This window comes from Caloenas nicobarica, chromosome 5 (genome assembly GCF_036013445.1).
Source record: "Caloenas nicobarica isolate bCalNic1 chromosome 5, bCalNic1.hap1, whole genome shotgun sequence".
Taxonomy (NCBI): domain Eukaryota; kingdom Metazoa; phylum Chordata; class Aves; order Columbiformes; family Columbidae; genus Caloenas; species Caloenas nicobarica.
Window position 1 is genome coordinate 15,773,748 of NC_088249.1, and position 23,745 is coordinate 15,797,492.

General features: G+C 36.2%; 1 protein-coding gene across 1 annotated transcript in view; it reads right to left on the reverse strand.

The window, feature by feature from the left end:
- PPP4R4 (protein phosphatase 4 regulatory subunit 4) overlaps positions 1-23,745 on the reverse strand; it is a 65,443-nt gene that overhangs the window by 34,289 nt on the left and 7,409 nt on the right. Inside the window, exons 3-4 of the mRNA XM_065636182.1 lie at positions 6,356-6,458; positions 339-486 (exon numbers count right to left, since the gene is read on the reverse strand). Of these exons, the coding sequence (XP_065492254.1) occupies positions 339-486; positions 6,356-6,458 (251 nt within the window). The remainder of the gene's footprint in view (positions 1-338; positions 487-6,355; positions 6,459-23,745) is intronic.

The window sequence follows — 23,745 nt, forward strand, 5'->3', positions numbered from 1 at the left end:
GTCAAAGAAGTTAAGAAAACTAATCATTACAGAAGAAATGTCAACCATTCTTGCTCTGTTTTCTCAGCCACAGAACACTGGCACTTTAGTACAAGCTTGGACTCAATAACAACTTTGGCATTTAGTCCTTCAGACAAAGTGTTTTTGTTTGCTTCCATCAGAATTATGTTTAAATATCAGTATGGAAGTGGTGAACACGCAAAAATCTTTTCATTCATGCAAGGCTATATATCAAGTCCCAGTAACTGCACTCACTGTTTTACACAATATTGTACAGTCACTAAGGAAACACCACGTATGGAAGTAACCAGTCACCAGCACAGCTGCAAAGCCCTGACCTGCATCTCGGTGTTCCAGGTGCTGGAGAATGATGTGTAGGAAGGAGTGGGAGTACGTATGAATGGACACCGACTCCTCTTGCAGAACCGTCAAAAATGAAACAGCAGCTGTTAACTGCATTTCCACTCCTGCAACATGTAGCACCTCCTGTATAATTACAAATTATATCAATTTAGAGCATGAGGTAGGAATGTACTGAAAGAATATCCACATTTTCACATTCACTTCTAAAAGAGTGAATATGCAACAACCTGGGTAAACTACAATATTGGCTGTAAAATTATTTTCTCTTAACAGCAATTACTTGGAGATATTCAAATCTTTTTTATTATAGCATGAATTTTTTAAGGAAAATAAAGTTAATTATAACATTTTTGGTGACTTCCAGCTTCATCAATACATATGCATGGATTTTTCTGCTTTACAAAATAAGACGTAAAAACAGACAAGCCAACAATTGTACTTCTGCTGCTTATGTACATGAACTAAAAATAAATATTTCATTTATCCAGTGAATGATACAAAAATAGCAGAAGGCAATTTAAATTACATCCCTTGCCAACTAACATGCAACACAGATGAAAATGTGTATGTATGTATATATATATAGTTGTAGTCTTAAAAATAAAGCAAGATGTACTAGAATATTTATCTAGGTAACTCGGCATTTACTAGTACTTAGCTTTAATATTTAAGAATATAATAATTAGGCTGTCTTTAAAAACACCAGATCAAAAGTTAAACAAAGATAATACAGGAATGAAATATTACTAGATTTTTGGAATGAAACAAAAAAATTTAAATTTCAGATTTATACACATACCACAGAGTTTGCAGGATGCAATCTATAACATAGCATTCATTGTAAGTATGTACATACCAGCTAGGTGAAAATTCCACTTGTTTACTTCTCTAAATGTATTTCATGACAAAATAAAGTGCATTATTCTACTACTAAAGCACTACACTCAGTGGTTCAAAACTCAGTAAGAGTTTAGAGCTCATACTTTCTATTCAATACTTCATATATGTCGCTTTCTTTGAAGTTTATGAAATAAAGAATGTTTTCTCAGATCACATATTAAACAAGAAGCTGATCTTTTAATTTTTTTTTAAATCAACCTAGACCAGATTAAGAAAATATCCACTATGCACCTAAGTATTATGTAGAATAGGAATTATGCAGAGAAAATGCGGTTTGCAGAGAACAACTGAGAAATTTAGTAGACCAAGCTTACTTCAGAGTAAAACAACAAGAAGTTTTCAATACACAAATGTCAACCAGTTTGTGTGTGCAAATGTGTAATTTTTAGTTTATGTGATTTCAAAGAGAATCATGACTTATCTCTCAACAGCTGTCTCAGTTTACAGCTGTGTATATTTGTAACAGCATTCTCTGTGCCCTGACATCCCCAAATGAAAAAAGGAACAGCATTGTCCAGATGTGATAAAAATATTTGCATTCAATAGCCATGGAAACCATCCTCTTGTTATTTCCACAGCCTGTCTCTGGCCTTGTGCCTCCATTGCTATTACAACAGCCACAGCTAAGAATAAAGACACCTACCAATTTTGTAATTGGAATGTTTCTGGGATCAGAATACCTCTGCATACTGTTCTGGGATTTTGGCCTACATTTGTTCAAAAATACATCCCCAAAATAATCAAAAGAACTATCTATGCACTGAAGATGCTAAGACACCACTGTAGATCAGAACACAATGGAGGTGAATTCAATTTTCTGTACGTATTCGCTCTGTATGCAATGCAAACAGGGTTACTTACCATCAAATAAAGTTTCCAAATAGTCTCCTCCACAGATCCACACAACTCTGCATAATCATGTGTGTGAACACATTCTCTGGATGTGCCTCCTCATGGACCTCGGGAGACATTGAAATGTAAATTTCTAGACTGCTCACACACCTGCCTGCATTGATGTTTGCACTCAGAACTGTACAGTTCCACATATGAAAACGCATGGGTCTCCCCTTCTCATTCCAATTTCACTGAAGTCGAGTGACTCAAATATACTTAATATATTTATTTTCCTGTCTTACTCAGACAAGCATTTTAACGGAATTTAAGGGCATTGACATGTTCTAGAACTGTCCTAATGTCTACAAGTTAAACTCAGGCACCAGAACTTGCAAAATTTAGAAAGCCTGGCTTATCCCATGAATTGGAAAACAGAAAATTCACCTCTACTTTAATAGACTTTATGTCCTGCAGTAACAGATTTCTCTTGAAAGAATGCTGCAAGCAGAGACACAGTCAATTGTTTCAGTAACTGAAGGCATGCCAGAAATCTTTATTTAGGAATAGAAAGACAGAGAAATAATGGAGATTACAGAAGATCCAAGATACAAAGAAGATATACCTTAAAAATCAATGCGAGGTGTAAAACAGTGAAAATCACCCCACCTCTTCTTAAGCTATAAAATCAACTGGGGGAAAAAATAAAAGCTTTCAAGGGGAGACTGATATTAGGAAAATAAGTAACTGTGATAATGAGTTTGGAACTAATCAGACAGAACCAAAGGAGGCTTGATGTTTATGCTTCACAAGAGTAGCCGCAGTTTTCCACAATCACAACATTTGGAAAAATCTCTTTTTAGTCAACGAGACTGACACTTGCAATCTCCCTCCACTGCTGCCAGTGGCAGTGCCCAAGGATGGACAACAGGGAAAATACAACCGACATCATTTGAGAGGAGCCATTTGGTGCACAAGAAACGCTGAGAAGAATGTCTAAACCTTCCCTAAATCTGCATTTCAATGACTTCCAAGGTTCATGAGGAGGTGCATGCAGAAATCCAGAGAGTGGGGATCTCTATGCAAAAGAACACATACAAGGATGCCACTTCCTTTTAACTGTACAATTTTTAAAAAAATTTCATAATCTCATTCCTGAATTACCATCTAAATGATATACAATGTATTTGTTTTATTAGTGTAACCAAAATACTGACACGCAATTTAATAATTAGTTAGATCTGGCAAGTTTATTGATGTTTTATTTTGCTCATTTCAGACCTGAAACACTTATGTCAAACATATAAAGGGTCTTTGATATAATTTTTATTTAATTAGGTTTTAAGGACTGATAAGCAATTTGCATATACCCATTTCTATATTTATTTCTAAAAGTGATCATATTTATCAATATCTTGCAAGTGAAATAAAAATTTGTAATGTATCCAGCCAGAAAATTCCTTGTATTTATTTCTTCCTGTATCTGTTTTATCCTCAGCTCTGATAAAAACAGCACTTATTTTTGCTTTTAGGTTTCTTCAAGTATGCTAAATAAGTACACTGTTTTCTATTCCCAGTTATATGGTGACAATACTTTCAGATAAATAACATCCTAAAACTACTATACGATTTATTTTTCGTGTGCAAATTTGAATTCAAAACGATTTTTCCTAACCTACAGAAGTGAAACCAAGTGCAGTAATTTAAGTCAGCTTATTTCCCTGCGATGCCAGAATACATTTGCAAGACTCTAACCACAGCTGAGTTCAATTATGCCTTTATAGACTATAACAGTTTCCATTAGAGGACTATTCCTCCATAAATACAAGGATAAGAAAAAAAAAAATAGGTCAAGCAGTTAATGATGCCAAATACTGTTAAAAGTGCAGTGAACCTGGGTACAAAAGAACTGTTCTTCTATTAGAGATTGAATAAATATTAGATAACAGACCACCACTGAAGAATCTGCTTCATAAGAGTACATCCACAGAAACAAATTTGGCTCACATACATTCCAGAAAGTTTTAATCAATAAAACTTAAACCTTAAAGGAACACTTAGATTTAGACTGACCTCATTATATTTCACTCTTTTTCCCCTGCCTTAAGCATATTAAGTTTCATTTAATTTATCATCTAGGAAAGCATTTGGATTTAAATGACACTGCAAGATGAAAAACACACTACTTTTCTCAGTTGCTCAAAGATTGATTAGATTTATTATTAAAATTGTCTGCTTCATTTCTAATTTTGTCTTCAATTCCTAATTCTTCTTTCTTCATATACTGTTTTCAGTTGAATGTCCATTATTATTACGCAGGAAGACACTTTTTATAAAGTAATTAAGTACCACCTGATCTAAACACACTGAGCTCCAACTCTCACCATACAGGTATTTTCCAGGCCCTAGGCTCTGATCATGCTAATGATCATCCTTTTGATTTTTTTCTCCATCCCTATATAAAAATCCTAAGACTAGAATAAATAACTGTATTCCTATATTAGACTTTTTATTAAAGACAGAGAGGCAAAGACTAACACTTCTATACCCCCTGGCAAATAAGTGTAAAAAAATTAAAAAAAAAAACCACCACACAAAAAAACCCCCACCACACCAACCCTGTATTTCTTATTACTCCTCCTTTTCAGAAAGAACTCTGCTCTCAAAGCAGAAAGATCAGAGACCCAAATGGATTCAGTATGCTAAACAGAAAATTTAAAAAACCCCTCTTCTTGAAGCCAGTAGGTTGGTTTAGGAAAGAATGCATTATGTATGTCAGAATAACCCATGGTAGTAACTGTAGAAACTTGGTATAAGTTAAAGGGTTTGCAATTACTTTGTAACTTCGAGCCATTCTTTTTCTCAAAGATTCTTTTTATACACATATATATCTAAACAAAATGCATCTTGACCTGCATCTTATAACACAGAACACGATAACTAGAAATACTTTAAAGTCTATACTAGCCCTCAGTTCTGAGGACAGCTATTTCTTGGCCATTTGCTGAATTAAAATAATTAGACAAAAGTTGGAACAGCTCCTCTTAAGAAACAGGAGTCTCCTGGGATCACAGAGGTTTCAGGAGATAATATGAAATTGAAAGGTGATGTCTGTTATTCACAGAATGGCGGAAGTTCGAAGGGTCCTCTGGAGGTCATTTTGTCCAATCCTCCTCCTCAAGCACCGTGACCTAGAGCCAGAACATGTCCAGACAGCTTCTGAACACCTCCAGGGAGAGAGACCACAACCTCTGTGGGCAACCTGTGCCAGTCCTTGGTCACCTTCACAGTGAAAAAGCGTTTCCTGATATTCAGAAGGAATCTCCTGTGTTTCAGTCTGTACCCACTGCCTCTTGCCCTGTCACTGGGCACCACTGAAAAGAACCTGGCTCCGTCCTCTTTGCATCCTCCCTTCAGGTATTTAAGAGAACCATAGAATGGTTTGGGTTGGAAGGGCCCTTAAAGATCATCTAGTTCCAACCTCCCTGCCTTCCACTAAACCAGGTTGGTCAAAGCACCGTCCAGCCTGGCCCTGAACACTTCCAGGGATGGGGCTTGTTCCAGTGCCTCATCACCTTCATGGTGAAGAATTTCTTCCTTATATCTGATCTTTCAGTTTAAAGCCATTACCCCTTGTCCTATCACTACATGTCCTTGTAAAAAGTCCCTTTCCAGCTTTCTTGTAGGCCCTTTTTAGGTACTGGAAGGCTGCTAGAAGGTCTTCTCAAAGCCTTCTCCAGGTTAAACCACTCCAACTATCCTTTATACAAACACATCTGTATGTAAAACGACTGTATAACATTACATGGCCAGCATGCACCTACCACAGCTAGCAGTGACTTATTAAAACTCTGGAGGGCAGCATGTGAAACTTCAGCCAGCTAAAAGTAAAGTATACTTTTCTGGATAGCAGCATGAAAATCTTAACATTTGGATGGAAGGTGACTGAGAACATAAAAATGAACCATTGTGATCAGCTGGTCCTCAAAAAGAGTTCTCAAAAAGCTGTCAGAACACTGGTAAATCTTTAGAATATGTAAATACTATTAATTCTGCTTTCTCTTCCTGCTGTAACATTTTTCAAAAAAAATATAATACCTGCAATACTTCATAAATTCAGTGAATTAATGTGGAAGATCTACTGGACATACCTCTCACAGAGAGTGACTTTGCAATAAAAGTGGGATTTTTTTTTTACCTTTGCTAAAATACTCTTACTGGCAGAAAAAGATACATTCAGACCTCAACACGTACAACTTACTCTGATTTTTGGTAAAACTCGACGAAGTGTTTCTGCGGGATTCTGTCGCATCAGGACTGGAAGGTTTGCCACCACACTTGTTCCTTGGATATCCTGGCCAGAACTTACAAAAATATATACACACAATATATTACTCTCTAGGATGGTTACAAGCTCACAGCTTTCATTTACAAAAACCAAACAAAACACAAACTACCTAAGTTATTCATATAATAAGTCAAGAGAGGCATTACTTTTTTATATAATATGTAGTGGAAAACAACATTAAAATGGTATCAACCATAAAAACCTTTATGTATCATTTCTAATATGGAACGTTCTAATTTTTAGTGTAGCTTTGGAAAAAAATATAAAATGTTTGAAAGATCTTTTCAAACAGGGTGATCAAGGCAGTGGCTCCATGGAAGCTTTTATATTATAACAATGCAAGTCATAAAGCACAGGAAGGGGACAAATAGAAGATATAAATGAAAAGTACACTCATACAACATTTTAATAGAAATCGACCATTTTTTTCCCTTTTTGTAAGGAAAACAGTCAGATGTATATTCAGATGTATATTGACAAACATGACTAAAGAAGGATGCAAAAACTTGGTTAGACTACAGATCTTGTACGTTTCTCCTCATCCTGTCTCTTTCAATGGTATCCCACAACTGAAAAAGCAAAAAACAGCAGGATAGCAGGGAAATGGTAAGCAGCAATGAAGAAAAGGCATGAGATGAAAACAAAAGCCACCCAAGTGGATAAACTTCTAGAACGGAATCAGAAAGAGTCTGGTTGCCAAAATAAAAAATAAAACTGAACAGTAACACATAATTTTTTCCTGTTTAAATGCATAAAACCCATTTTGCTAAGTAAATTCAGATTTGCTCCAAGAGCTAAGCAGCTTGCTTTTAAATAGGCACACGAAGCTCAACTGTACACATGCAAGCACTTTTCTTAGTATGGCATTGCAATTAAATGTACAATATCATTATACACATCATTTTAAGAGAAAATCAAAGTAAAACTACTTTTAAATACTTCCCTATACCACTCCCCATCCCCTCATCATTCCAAGTTTTCTTAGTGAAATATATGAGCTCAGGAAGAGGATTAGGTACATAAATTGGTCACAGGACATTAGATCTGCGCAACCAGTTTCCAGTCTTGTTCTGTCTCTGAAATATATTAGGGAATTCACGTTTAAGATGCAAAGCCTTCCCGAAGCATTCAGAGCTGAAAAGATCTTTACTCCTTCCATTAATGCCCTACGTCATCCTCAACATTAACAGCTTTCAGAAGATCAAACGAAATTACAGGTTCAGTCAAGCAGGCCAATTCAGATCCATTTTGTTAAATGCATGCAAATGTGCTTTTAAAAATGAGGATATGTTTGTATAATAAGCAAGAGGTGGAAGTAAAAGCCTTGGTTAAAATCAACAGCAATCAAAATACCCCAATAGAAATATTGTAATATCCTACTATAAAGATTTTTTCTTTGCACTCTATAATTTCCCAGTGAAAATATTCAAACAACAATTATGTATCACCAACATTAACTTGCTTGTGTTTAGCAAACTGCAATTTTAGTGTCTTTTTGAAAGAAAGCATTCTTCACTATCCTCACGAAGATAATTTTTTGTGTTAAAACACAGTAAATTCTGGAAGACTAAACACAGGCTGGAAGGCGGGAATTCAGGAGTTCAAATCCTTTTTGCAAGGTGGAGAGTTACACAGACCTCAGTTCACTTCTGTGTAAGGTTTCCATTCTGCAGATGAGTGCAATTATCTAACTCACCAACTACAAGTTAGCCCTCTGTATAAGGGTCTTCACATTGGAAAACCTCTGCCAAACAAAAACTTCCCCTTCCAGAAAGCCTAAATCTTGCTATGGCAGATATGTCTCATTTTTTGTACAGAATAACAGAAAGTACCTCTAATTTGAACGCATGTGTCTAAAGCATATATGCTGGAAGTAACCTCATCTTAGGTTGCGCGTGTCTGCCTCTAAGATAATTTTCCTTCAAAATCAATGAAAAGAAACAGGACTCAATAAAGAGCAATTTATCTCAGCCTAAAAAGTTGAGATGGAGAGTGTCCCGAAGTGCCTGTTTCCCGCTATCACCTATAAAGCTGGACACGAAGACTGGCTCTCCTGCATGCACCTGCAGGGGTAAGGAAATGATGGATCCTGCCCAAAGAAACAACTTCAAGCCTTAGTCCTACAGGCATTCATGCTGATGAGTGCAAATAGTCCCATTTGTTTCTCACCTAGTGATATATTAGGATCATTGAATATCTCTAATTGGAAGGGACCCACAAGGACCATCGAGCCCAACTCCCTGCTCCTCACAGGACTATGTAATGCTAAACCGTAGCACTAAGAGCATCATCCAGAGGCTCCTCGAACTGTGACAGGCTTGGTGCTGTGACCCTGCAGAGCCTGTTCCAGGGACCTACCACCCTCTCAGTGAAGAACCTTTTCCTACTGTCCAATCTGAACTTGAATTTACATCTTTAGAAACGCTTGAGTTATAATAGCACGTAAATAATATAACTACCTTGGGACAAAATTAAACATTCCTACTTCCTGGAGTTCCACAGTAATCAAGAACGATCCATCACAAACTTAGTCATAGCAACAACTGTTCTATGTGGGTGCTACACATCACTAATGCCAGGTATTTTTGCCTAGTTTTTTAGTGGACTATATACACTTTAATATTACAAAGATGAGAACCCAAATAGAAGAGTTATCACAAATTCTAAGATGAGTAACAAGTGAGCAGAAAGCTGTGAACACTGCACTGAGGTTATCACACGTTGCTGCCATCAGGACTGCAACATTCTGACTCGCTGAGCACAATCTGGGAATCATTCCCAGAGCAGAGACTTCACCTTTACTGTGCCTATACATTTACAACAATAAAAAGTGAACAAAAATTACAGCTGTGGGTGGAGCTCACCACAGATGTAAAACGAATACACTGAAATTCACAATATCACAGTGTAATAACAAATACATTAAAAAAAAAACCCACACAAAAAAACCTCAACAGGCTGAAAAAAAAAAATAAGATACATAATTTCAAGGTCAAGAGCAAAAGGCTTGGCAGAGCATAAAAGCAATCACTTTTTCCTGTATTTTTTCGAATATGGGTTGTATTTTTCCCTTGGTATATACCTTACTTTAGGAATATGGAAAGTTACTAATTCAATACTGCACATTTTTTAAATACAGTGTGTATACTAACTGAGAAAATGTATCAGTATTTTTGTAGTTTTTTAATCCTCTGTTAAAACTACTACTGATGTAAAATTAAGCTGATGTGATTTTCTCAAAAAAGTCTTAGGAACCAATTTTCTGGCTAGTTACCATAGACACCCCTCTACAATTTTTAAATGTTGTCTGTAAACACAAGAATGTTGACAAGTTTTGACAGGGCAAAGCTACACCAAAGCCCTTTTTAATGCCATTCAAAACCAGCAAGAATGAATGAGAGTGCAGAATTTCGTACAATTTTAATATTATCATACCTTCAGTCTTATTTGGTAAACATGTATGTGCACACTCAATAAAAACAGGTCTCCTGGTAAAGTATAAACTCAGTGAAAGGACAGTAATTGTCAATTACTGAAAACTGACTTAAATTAATTATTAATAACTGATGTATTTACAGCTTGCGATATTTTTGCATAATTCAAAACCATTTTGTTATCTAATTTAAAGCCATGAATACTGAAGCCTTTCATGGCTATGGCAGGTTTCTCTGAATATCACATACTAATTCCAACAAAGCTTTAAAGCAGAACTGAGGAATCTAGAGCTTCCAGAGTGGAAAGAGTCACCAGGTGGATGAGGCCCACAACTTCTTATGATACAACTTGCAAGGAAACGATATGTACCTTTGTATAATAATGCAATAATGCAAAAGGTCAAGGTAACTTGGAGAAGCTATTTAATTGAAGACTTTATTCACTTCGTATCAAGATGGAAGCAATCCTAACTGGTAAAAAATGCAATATTTATCCATCAGAAATGTAAAGAAAATGGGAGCATTTCCCTTTAAACGAGAAACGCTCAGTATCTGGCTTGCTGCCAATTAAGAATGTGAAGCAGGAGGCATTTCAACACCTACACAGCCTGTAATTTTCCAACTGTGGTAGATTTTTCTTATGTTTCTACCAAAGAAGCTGCACCATAGATTTTCTTTAAATATTAAAGACTTCAAGATTATAGTGAATTACTGTTAAATGCTCAGATTTATACATTTTTGTACTAATAAATATATTAGAACAAATGCTAAGTCTTCAGAGTTGCAGTAAGCTTAATGTAATGAAAGTGCTATTCCTTTATTAACAGTGCTAACTATAGAAGAACTCAACAGAGCCCTATACTTAGAGGCAATTTAGCTCAACCTCTTTTGTGCTAGCAAAATCCACATAGATAATATCATTTAAATATAAAACTTCAGGATTCATCTTGCGGGTTCATCCTACAGGAGATCCCAGTGACTTTACAATGCTGGGAATCCTCAGCTCCTGTCCCAACACTTGCTGGCTTTGCAAGCCCAGCTGCAGTACCAGAGCTGGTCTGGCTACACAGTGCATTGAAGAACTGGTACTCGTCAAGCCTAAGTGCAGCACTAAGCCTCTCCCTCTAGCCCCTGCATTTGGCTTTACTTGTTTTTTCTACCCTTAAAAAATGGAGTCTACATCACATTTGACTGCCTTGAGACTAGAGTAAACCCTCCTAAAACCATTTACAAACATATGAAGGGCAAAAAAGTGACTGGGAGTAGTCAGCCTGGATTTGCGAAGGGGAAGTCATGCCTGACCAACCAACCTGACAGCTTTCTATAATGAGATAACTGGGTTGGATGATGGAAATTGTTTAACTTATTTTAGCAAGGCTTTTGACATCTTCTGCCATAATATCCTCATAGATAAATTGATGAAGTATAAGCTAGATAAACGGAAAGTGATGTGGACTGGAAACTGGCTGAACTATCGAGCTGAAAGGGTTGCGATCAATGGTCAGGCAGCCAGCCAGCCACTAGTGCTTCACCTCTGGGGTCTACACAGGGGGGCAATACTGTTTAATGTTTTCATTAATGACCTGGACAGCGGGACAGAGTGCACCCTCAGCTACTATGAAGGTGACACAAAACCAGGAGGATGGGTTGACAGACCAGAAGGTTGTGCTGCCTCAACAAGCTGGAGAAACAAACCAACAGGGATCTTAGAAAGTTCAACAGTGGGAAATGCAAGTCCTGGCAGCTGTGGAGGAATAAGCCCATGCACAGAACAGGCTGGGGCCAACCAACTGGAAAGTAGCTCGGTAGGAAAGGACCTAGAGGTTCCAATGGACACCAAGCTGACGAGGAGCCAGCAATGTGTCCTTGCGGCAAAGGCAGCTGACAGCAACCTGGACTGCACCAGGAAGAACAACCCCAGCACTCAAGGGAGGAGATTATTCTTCCCTATTCAGCACAAGAAACTCAGACAAGAGTGAGTCACTTGAAGGGCCACTGAAATGATTACAAGATTACAGCATCTAATATTTGAGCAGAACCTTAGACAACAGGGATTTTTTGTCTCAAGAAGATAAGGTTGGGAGACTTACTTAATATGTATAAAATCTGATCTGAGGAAGCAAAGAAGATGCAGGCTGATTCTTTCCAGTGATGCTCAGTGACAGGACAAGCAGCAAAGGGCACAAATTGAGTACACAGAAGAAAATTCCACCTAAACCTTAAAAAATAGTTTTTCAGAGTACTCAAATATTGGAATTAATTGCACAGGCAGGTGGAGCAGTCTCCATCCTTAGGATTCAAAATCCCGAGTTCGGGACAAGACCCTAAATACATTGTTCTAATTGACACTGCTTTGAGCAGGGAGGTGGACTACATGATCTCCAGAGGTCCCTTCCCACCACAACTATTCTATGATTCTCATACTCAGGATAGGTGTTTCCAGGTTTGCAAACTTTCAACAAGCTCAGGGCAGACAAAGAGATTTCTTATATTTAAAAAAACTAACTACTTAACGTAGATGCTTAAAAATCCAATTTGAGTTTCATTTTAAAAGTATTTTTAAAAACAGATTCTGCAAAATAAGAACAAAAAAAAGTTTTAAGAGTCCCTGAGTACTCAATTAGGAAAACCCATATCTGGAAAGGGAACAAATGACTACAGTTCCTTCTATAGCATGAAGAAAGAAGATTAGTCACTGAATGTTCCCCAAGAGGATATTACCACAAAGGAGTTTGAAAAGGAGAAGATAGATTTACATCTCTCTCTCCTTCATTTGCACTAGCCTGCAAAACATGATGACAGGAGCAGAATAAAGCATTGTAAGCGCAGCTGAGGTAAAGTGTTTACCCAAGCTCTAACTAAAGCACTATGTTTATGAACTGTATTTTCATTAACGCTGTGGCTAACTGTATTAGTTCAGCAAAAATTATTTGCTAAATAGTCATTGTTGAATCAACCACTGAAGTCTGTGCTTTGTGTAACTTAGATTTACAAAGCCAGAAGTTCTGATGGACGGCTGCAGGGATTACAGTGTTAACACCCTGTAAGTGACATTATTTTCAGTGCGAGATCCCAAAATGCTTTGTGTTGGTCTAAATCTGCATTGTTGAAAACAGAACTAAATTACCTATTTCACTGAATGAGGGATTAGAATAACATGACAAAAAATGAATAAAGTATTCAATAACTAATTCGGTATTAGGAAAAATAAATTCACAAAGAACGTTGTCGAACACCGAAAAAGGGTGCCCAGAAGTTGGGGGGATCCTTGGAGATGTTCAAAACTCATCTGGACAATGTCTTGAGCAACCTGATCTAACACCAAATTACATTAGACTTGGCAGTTGGCCCTGCTTTGAGCAGGGCATTGGACCTAATGACCTCCAGAGGTCCCCAAACATCTAAACTATTCAGTGACTGTGATTCATAAGTCCAAAACTTAATTTCCTATTTGTATAAAAGTTCGGTATCTGACAGGATTTAGCCTATTCAGAATGATTCAATATCAATTCTCCTTCCAGGACTTCTGTTCTCCGGTACAACATACTGGTTGCCAAGGCAAACTAGAAATCCAGATAAATATTTCAGCCAATAACATGAAAGTGCTTGGCCCATAAGCCTGCCTCAGAGAATCTTCTGTACTTTTATTGTAAAGATTTTTATATAGTGATCTTTACTACGCAGACAGGGAGACAGACTTAGAAAGCAGTTTAATAAATTTTACGTCCTTGCTAAGTAAAAATTAACACTTTACAAATTTTATTTTTTGTTTTTGTCTTTGTATAATTTCAGGTTTGTGGTAACAAAAAGGGTAAAAAATTTTAGAAAGTCAAAATGTCTTGAAATCAAAAATATTGATGAGTGATTTTAAGACTAATCTTCATCTCACTTCAGGGTGAATACTCATTTGATAAAATATCTGGTGTTTTCTGTAAAAGTGCAATCCTTTCTTAATACCAGTGTAAAGCAGTGACTTTGCTTTTATTTCATTTTATGTATGCTTACATTTCAAGTATACTTCTGTAAACATAAAATTATGTAACAGGAGCATCTGAACATTTATTTGACATGTATTGTAATAGGTATATTATAAGCAGACCCAGTTCGATGGAAAGATCTGTCAATTCATCGGAATAACTTCCTTTAAGAGCCTCAGTTGAACAAAGAATGAGAAGCACAAGCTGTACAAATACTAACAGAATCTTGAAACCATATATTACAAGGGAGATTTAGTAGACCATAAGTGCTGTACAACATTGTTTGTACGTTATACTCTACCATGCTGCAAATGACACATAAAAGGATGTGGAATCAAAATGATGTTTTATCTGATAATTTGCCCTAGGATTTGAAACTGCAAAGATGCCTAAGATGTTTGGGATATATTTCTAAAATCAGATATATGCTTACATTTCTGGCATTGTACCATAACTGCTAAAAAAAGAGGCTTCCTTCTCAAAAAAGGCCAGTACAAGAATTTAGAAAGCGTTACTCATTTAAACACACACTATCATACCAACTATTTTATTTATTATAGACCAATCTTACATATTAAAATACCATATTGGGGCTCCTAAACTATATGCTGCACTTTCTTCACTGTCAGAACTGTAACAACCTCAAAACTAGTTTAAATTGTCCTTGAAGCCAATGGCCTTTTTCTGTATGTACTAATACACTATAACATTTCTGTATGCAAGCCTTCATATATATGAAATTTATGATAATTTGCAAGATTCTAGAATAGAGATATAAACCAGACTGGAAGTCCAAGACTATGATGGGGCCAAATAAGAATTAAGCAACTCTGTCCTTTAACACTTCCCTCCCATTGTTACCCGTCCAGCCAGAGCAAATAAAGAGAAGAAACCTTCTTTTCAAGCTTCTATAATTTTGCTGAAAGTAAGAAAGAATAAAACTAAGCTGAAAATGTAACACCTGATTAAGAACCCAGAAGTCCTGACAATATCACAGTACGAACATCACCTTGCAAATTGACATTGGTAACCCTTTTCTACTAAAATCTCATTTTCAAAACCACTTTCTCATCCTGATCATCTTCTTCAGATATTTGTGCCTATAGTCATTTTACAGCACATCCGAAAAAAAGCTACATGATCTATATATTAAAAAAGTAGAAATTAATCTGATCTTAGCACATATCTGAACATACACCACTACACATGAAAATCCTAGTGCAATTAAAGTAAGAATAGAAACCCCAGATATAGCTGCACAGTAGTTTTGTATTCACAGTAACCTTGTTTACCAGGATCGGCTTGGTCAACTCAAGTTTCTTATTTCTGTTTGCCTGCTGAACAACTATCAAAGAGAGAAAGGATTTCTAATTCATACACATACACCTTTCTGTTCCAGAGCCAAAATAAATGTACTATAATGACACAATAACGACACAATAACTTCATTCTTCCTAATATCATCAGTTTCTGTGAGTTTAGACACGAATTACTATGAGGAAACATTAAGCTTTTCTCCCTTGAATTTTAAGAAAAGTTTGAAGAATATGAGAAGTGCCTCAAAGGAACACATTTTTCCTCTCAAATATTACCCTAGTATCAACGTTACTATCTCCTGGAAGATAAGTGTTTCCTCTTCCTTAGATAACTTATAATACATATTGTATTTTCTATGGTCTCTGGGTAGAATTCATCTTGGTGGTTTTTACTTGGAGTCTAAATTTTTAAAAGTAAAACCAGTCTTTTCACTTTAAGATCACAATAATGCAATTTCCAATTCCTAGATAATATAACAAAAATGAGCTAGTAGCTGATGTTATTTTTCCCTCTGCTCAGTCCTCATTCACTGACTCAGAATTTATAATTCTCACTTTCAACAAGATTTGTCATTTCACAGCATGCATTATGTGAAATAAGAAGTCTTCTGGAAAAGTACAAGGCCTGTAATTTTTCCACACAGAAAGTGAGGAAAAAAAAATTCACAGATGCTAACCAAATTCTAGAAGGGTAAATTACTTCTGCTGACATAAATTTATCTTATAGCCTAATTTAGACCCAGGATCTCTTCTCATTCTCCAGTCATGTTTTTGTATCAGTAGTCTCATCCACTGAATTAGCTATTTGTGGCATGAAAGAAATAAATACTTCAAATGACCTAGCAAGCACTAAAATCTACTCAGAGACTTCTTCCATTTGTGGGTCTTATAAGTGTGAGGTATTATATGCAATAGATCCAATAGCTCCCACTTTATTACTTAACTGTGTGTCTATCATGCATTTTCATTCTTGCTGACCATAACATATTCTATCTTGCATCAATTCCATATTTTTTTCATAGCAACTATAATCTAATAGTTGTTGAAGTCAATGAGGATCTTCTCAGAAATATTTAAAGGTTCTTGATCCAAAAAGCAGTATTTGTACTTTTCAACCTCTCCTTTAGAAAATGGACTTGCAAGTCTAAAAAAATTTGTCAATTTTTTCCATATTTATTGACTACTCTAACAGGAGATATCACTTCCCTTCACCTCAACCCTTGCTATGAGTCTCTTCAACCCTTTAAAACCAAACTATGCTATACTAATTTCGTTAGGAATTCCTCTGCATACCATTAGGAAAAGCATATCAAAGGTTAGGAAAGTAACTGTTACTGGTCTATTTATCTACATCTGCGTTGCTTCATTAAAAAAAAAAAAAAAAAACAAAAAACAAAAAAAAACCAAACAAAAACACAAAAACAAAACAGCAAACAAACACTTATTTTATTTTGAAGAACAGAGTAAAAGCCCGAAATAACCATAACCTTCTAAGACTTAAAGTACAAGTAGGGCTTTTGAGCCATCTTCCAAAAAATTCAAACTTTTTACAAGAGGCTTATAAGATCCAGAACAACAAAATCTAAGTTGCTGTATCAATAACTATATCATAGACAAATGGTACATAAAACATCATTTGTACATGAGTTGACCAACCATTTTCAAAATCACACAGGAAGTGCAAATGTAAAAGACTAGTAGAGACATTGTAAAGAATGCTGACTACAGAATGAAACAAAGTACAGTGCATAAGTACAGTGAATGAATGAAAAGCCACAAGAAAAAAAAAAGGTAAAGAAAAACATAAAGAGACCAAACCCAGGGGTTTGAAACTATTGTTCACAGCATTTTCCACCATACGGAAGAAAAATTTATCTATAAAGATACAGTAAGTAGTTATATATCATATATAATAAGTTGAACTTACATTTCAGTTTGAAAAATATGAGAGCAAAATTGTGAGCACTGAAAAAAATATCTGAAATTTTAGAAACTCTTAGAAGCTTTAGCTGTAGAAGCAGTTCTTTTTTCCTGAGCAAGGAAATCTGACTGTGACCTCAGAATGACTTCAAACAGGTAACCCTAAATTTCTACCAAATTATTGCTGTCATACTCAAAAGGCCTGGTGACTCAAAAGAGAAAAATAATTAGAAAATGAACACAAAACTATGAATTTACTCCTCATTTAAGCTAGCTTTTAGACAGCTCAGAAGTGGAAAGCTTTGCTTGTTTGCCCTCTGTTCATTATTCAAATGTTTTCAAGTAGTTTTGGACATCTACTTCAGACTGATGCAGTTAGATGCATCAGCAATACAATGTCAAAGAGCTGACTCTAGTGCTGTTTTCTCATCCATCAGTAGCAACCATACATCAAAGGCAGCTTTCTGAGGTAAACAAGCAAATAACTAAAAATTACTTCAATTCCAAGCTGTTGCTGATTCTACAAAAGAGTGCTTTACTTGATTCATGTTCACTTTCGAAGGTAAGATGGAATTCAGCTACTTAATTAAAATTAAGGAAGAGTCACAGTTATGTCTCTCAGAAATAAGAGACTTTCTCCACTGATGGCATTCAGCTTGGAGTGGACAGATAATCAAACCAGATAACACAATTAACATAATAAACACATTGAAGTGATGACAAATCTTGCAAATTTCCAGCCCTCTGGCAGAATAATTCAAACAGTAGATAAAAATCAGTATTACATATACAGATAATTCATCTGTATTTACATTCCTGTTAAAATCATTATGAGAACACCATCAGAATCCTCCTGCCTACCCAACTAGGTTTAGGTAATTATAATCCATACGATGTTCTCTACCTTTAAAATCACTACAAGAAGCTTAAACAGCCTTTTGTTAGACTATTTTTTCCTCACATACTCATATTTTAACTTATTTCTAATGGTACAATTATCCCAAAAAGAGTTTGACATTCTGCAATGGAAAGAATAAATAAAGCATTTACCTGTAATTCCACCCACGTTTACTAAAATTACTTCAGAATCATCTCTGGAAGAAAATAATATCCCTTTCCTTTGAATGCATGTCTAATATGCTCAACTGCACAGATCCTTCACAGCATACCAGTGTTAACCAACAGAATATCTGGCTTATCTGTTTACTATGTTAGTATCAATATTCTTCTATGGAAGCAAAAGTAACATGGAAAAAGAAAAATTACAGTAAAAAGCAACCACTAATACCATTTGCACACCACTTCCCCTCCCTGTCCCTGCCTTCACTTGGTTTGTTACTGAAAATGAACAGAATTAACTGATCACTAAAAGGTGTGGGACAGTAAATCTTCAGTCTAAACTCATTGTGGAATATAAACACAATGTAGTATTTTCATGAATAATACTTTTATTAGGCATCTGATATGGCATCCATCCAAGTGGGTATCTACAGGTAGAATTTACCTTAAAAACAGCACACAGTGCTTAGAATATCAATGTTACTTCAGTGCACCCAGAACTCCAAAGTTCTGTATGAGTATCACAGGACTAATGGTCTCTACAGGTGTTACACAAACCACCTCAAATGGTATTCAGTGTGTAGTCTCCTGAAGATAAGGCAGTCATGATGGCAAAGAAAATGAAAATCAGATGCACGCACTTGCAAGGGAAGGAATAGCATTTGGGGAAAAATAAAATCAGTCTTCTGCATGTTGGACTCAAAAAAAGGGAGCAACAGAATTAAAGAAAACACCTTGTATCTGCATCCTTCACCAAAAAGCAAATAAAGTGAGTCATGAGTACCTCGAATGACCTAACACATACTAAAATCTACTTAGAATCTTCTTCAACTCATAGGTCTTATAGGCGTGAGGCATAAACACAATAGATCTTAAAGCTGCCACTTTCCAACTGTTCATTTAAAAAAAAAAATCATCCTCTCCATTTAATCAGGAAGTAAGATGAGGCACTGGACAAGTACTCAAAGCCTTCAGAATTGGTAATAAGATACAAAGATCTGGATATTAATTTTATTGATCTAGCTACTCTCTAACACATTGCTTTCAAATAGGTGGGACCATTTACCTGATCAAAGCACAAGAGTATTTTTTTGCCCTTAGAAGTTGATTTTTCCATACCAGTATGCACCTAATCATTTATTACAAGCGCATGGTACAAGTATTTTCTTCATGTGTAATGGAACAGGCATGCAAGGCTCAAAAGAACTTACAAGTAACCCTTAGAATACACTTACAGTTGGCGCCACATGCTGATAAGAATAAGAGGAAATAGACATAGTCTTGGATTAAAATCTGTACTAAAGAAGCAGGTTAACTTTAAGTAGTCATCATTATCTTCTCTACTGAATTAGTGGTTAGCACTTGATGCAATTGTGAAAAGCAAAAATAAAAAATACATCTTTCCCTGAAGACTATAACCCAAATAACTTCTAGCTCCCCAAATGGTAGAAAAATAGGTATTCTAATCTTGAGCTTTTAAATGAAATTACATAAAGGAGATTAACTGTTTATAACAGAAGAATTTTGGTGCAAGCAGCAATGAGGCTGTGACTCATGTTTTGCTATTTAATATGGACGTAAATCCTCCTCCTCAAAAAGCTCAGTTACAATTTCAGCAGTGAAAATGGCATCTTTTCTGTTTCTCCCTTTAAAGCCAGCATTTTTATCTATAGGCCTGCACAACAAAGTAAGTAATACTACCATGTAAATATGTATATTAAAGCAGATGCCCTTCACATTTCTCTTTTAGATATGTTTATTCTATCAGAGATAGTAAATCCAATTCATATCCACAACAAAAACATAGTTAGCATTTTTAAAGCATTTCTTTACTGTCCCTGGTCTAGTCTTCTCAATATACTCTTGGTTAACAGAAGTTAACAAGCAATTTCACTAAGGCAAATAAAATAATAATAATTTTTAAAAATAGAAAAGAGAGTATATGCTGCTTTGGAAAGTCATACCACAAGCTGGTCAGCTGTACTTCTCATGCAGCACAGGCAAACAGTAAATCAGCCCATTTTGCAGACATAACCCCTCGCAAGCAAAATGTGTTGGTATTGCTGAGTGCAACAGCGCTTCTCCTGCTGTGCAGCTCTGTTTGTCCTATTGATATTGAGTTATCAATGCTTTGACCCAGCTTGAATCCAACTTCCTTGCTCTTCTCCAACTGGTAAAGAGAAATGTGTTGGAGGCAGCTTTGAACAACTACAATTTAATGTTAGCATAAATGGATGGCTTCTGTGCTTAATGCTGTTCTCTGTTGTTCAACAATAGTCATTAGAGGGAAAGCTAATTGATACCTACCCAAATTAATTCACAGTTTTTACTTCAAGAGATGTGGATTCAAAGCTTTTTACCTAGGGTATAGCTGACAATTTGTACACAAAGCTATTCCCATAAACAAAAAAAAAAGGGACATAATTGACAATTCATATCCAAACTTATTCTCATAAGCAAAAAATCAGGGGCCCCAAGACTTTCTGCTTATAGTCTTCCCCATGCTCCTGGACTGACACAGAAAACCCTGCAGCAACTTTTGCAATTTTATCCAAAGTAACAGGGCATTGTCATCTAAAAAAAATAAAAACAAATGAAATCATTCTGATTTAAGGTACACTGGGGGGGGGGAAGTTTATTTTCCAAAATCAAGTGGAATATTTAACTTTAAAAACCTACGAGAAAAATGCCTTAGGAAAAAATGTCTGTGCTGATCTCTTCACGAAACCAGAACAATTCTCTTAAAACTGAATGATTACTGAAAAATGGATAAGAACAAGATAAATGGATAATTGATTTTTTTTCTCCCCATCAGAAAGAACCATAGAATCGTTTGGATTGGAAGGGACCTTCAAAGCTCATCTAGTCCAACCCCCTGCAATGAACAGGGACATCTTCAAATAGATCAAGTTGCTCAGAGCCCCATCCAGCCTGGGCTGGGATGTTTCCAGGGATGGGGCATCTACCACCTCTCTGGGCAACCTGTGCCAGTATTTTACCACCTTCATTGTAAAAAATTTCTTCCTCATGTCTAGCCTGAATCTCCCCTCTTTTAGTTTAAAACCATTACCCCTTGTCCTGTCATAACATGCCCTTGTAAAAAGTCTGTCCCCAGAGTGTAAGACTATGTATGTTCTTTGAAGGTTCAGTCTTTCTTCATCCTTGCACATTATTTAGTGATGCTAATCACCCTTATTTATAGAATCTTACCCAAAATGTGAGTTAAAAAAAAAAAAAGTCTGAAGACCTGGCTTACTCTAAGAACATGAAGTCAATAAAACAAGACCCCTAGTTACTATATTCAGCTTGGATTCATACACACTTAAAATTATGCAATTCCATTCATATCCATTATATACCCCTGCTCGCACACAGCCTCAATCTGAATTTCTTGTGCTATAGTAAATTTAAGAACAGTGCAAGAACAGGAAAGTAGGAATTACAGAGAAACACTGGGACTAAAATCACACTGTAGTATGCCTCTATAAACAAAGAGTGTGTAATTTTGGAATTATACAATGACGAAGTATTGTTTATTCGTAGAGTCTGTTAGGAAAGGGGTAGGTACCTAAAATCCACTAGTATGTAAAGGGCAGATGGGCAAGATGTTTCCAGCATCAGTTAACAAGTTCAATAAAGTAGAGCAATTCCCCTCGTTCCTGCTGTGAACTGATACACTGACAAGGAATGACTCAGCTTGTCTGCACATGAGAGTTGTACACATACTCAGAACCCGCAGCCACGCAACAACACGGAATAAAGAAAACTGCTCCTGAAATAACTGCTACCAAGATACAGGGGAATATATCCAGAACCTGATATTTTTATTCCTTAACATTAACCCCTCGTAGGGTAATGCTTTGCAAAATGAAACATGTTGAAGCATTTATTTGAATGCAAAAGAAGCTAAAGGTAGAATTAAAATAAGAATACCTGTATCATCAAGAGTCCATTCAAATAATCACATGGATATGAAATGTCTGTTATATTTTCTGGCTTATATAGAAGTATCAGTCAGAGGCAAGAAAGCATACCTCAGACAGATGTATTTAAGAGACCTAGCAGAAGTTTCCAAGTGGTTCTTTGTCTCTCTTCTCGTTCTGTTTTATTATGACTCAAAGCAGAAAGACATTTTTCTTCTGTAGACAGGAGTGTTCACCTGTTAGGCTATAGGGAATGAACATTCAATGAGAAAGACTCTATCTTGTCAAAAAGTGTCTCCATGAGACTAGCAAGGTTTTTCACGGAGAGAGAGGAGCAACTTCGATAACTGCAGTGAATGTGACAGCCTTGTAAAACTAGTTTTAACAGATTGAGGCATGAGAGTTAAAGAGCCCTTGTTTTCAAAGCCTGCAAATAACACTGTTATGGTCCAGACAGGAAAGACCCATATACAACCTGATCTAGGAGGGTAATTATACATTGGGGGTGTTGGGGTAAAGGGGGAAGGATGGGGGAATCAAGATGTAAAAATGACAGTGACATGTTAATTCTCAAAGTGCAATTTTCAAGCACAACTCAGTTACATAGCATTCCCATCACTATCACGTTCAAATGAAAAGATTCTTGCTACTTTTCCATCACTAGCCTATCTTTAAGAATATTTCCCTGAGGGCATAACTCTGTCTTTGGCTAGACATGCCACTTGTGGTATCAGTTTTGGAATCTGAAGTGATCTTCTTTTTCAGGCACAGAGTCCTATAATTGAGTATAATTTAAACGGTTCGTTAGCTGTAACATGGGTTTTGCCAGATCATATCAATAGAAATCTAGAGGTCACTTCCAATTTCCTCTTCAGTTTGTTTTCAAGACCTAAAGAGAACTTTTCTTATAGAAAAAACTGCCTCTGAAAGGTTAAATAAGATGCCCCTACCAAAGTAAGGGAACTTCTCAATGAATAATGGAGACCTCCTTGAATTCCTTAGTCTCAAGAACTATCTACATTCTCATTCTGTTTTCCCAGTATAAAAATTTCTGTTTAAGTGATGAAATAATCCTGGTTTGTTTCCTGTGACATAAAGCTTTGGGCTCTGAGGCTTGACAAAGATCCAGTATAACTTTACCACAGTGTTGGCATTTAGACTACCAGCTGGTGGAACAAAGACAAAAGCATTAATATCACTAAAGTTAACTCTAAAAATAGCTAAATAAAACAGTTCTACAAGTATACCCCAGAGAACAGGATTAAAATTAAATCTCAATGAAGCTATTTCTCGTCTCATTCCAAATTATTCCTGTCACAGCATATCAGCTGAGGCATAGAAACAGGCCCAAGCCTGCAGCCCTAGTTCCTGCAGTCCTAGTTCCTGCAGTCCTTAACTTACAACCAGAGTTTCACCTCAGTAAAACAACTTGCCTTCACACAACGTTTACAAACTGCAGCAACGTGAACCAATACATAATGGAGTGTCATCTGCCTCACTTTGTGGCGATTCAGAGGAGTATCTGAAAGAAATCTGAATGCAAAAACGTGGTATATATGCACTAAGAATCATGATACTGAAGAGTCTCAGAGCACTCTGATTTTTGGGACAGGTAATAGTGAATGTTACTATCCTGATACTCACAAAATTGATGTGTCTACTACTGCTTTTAGG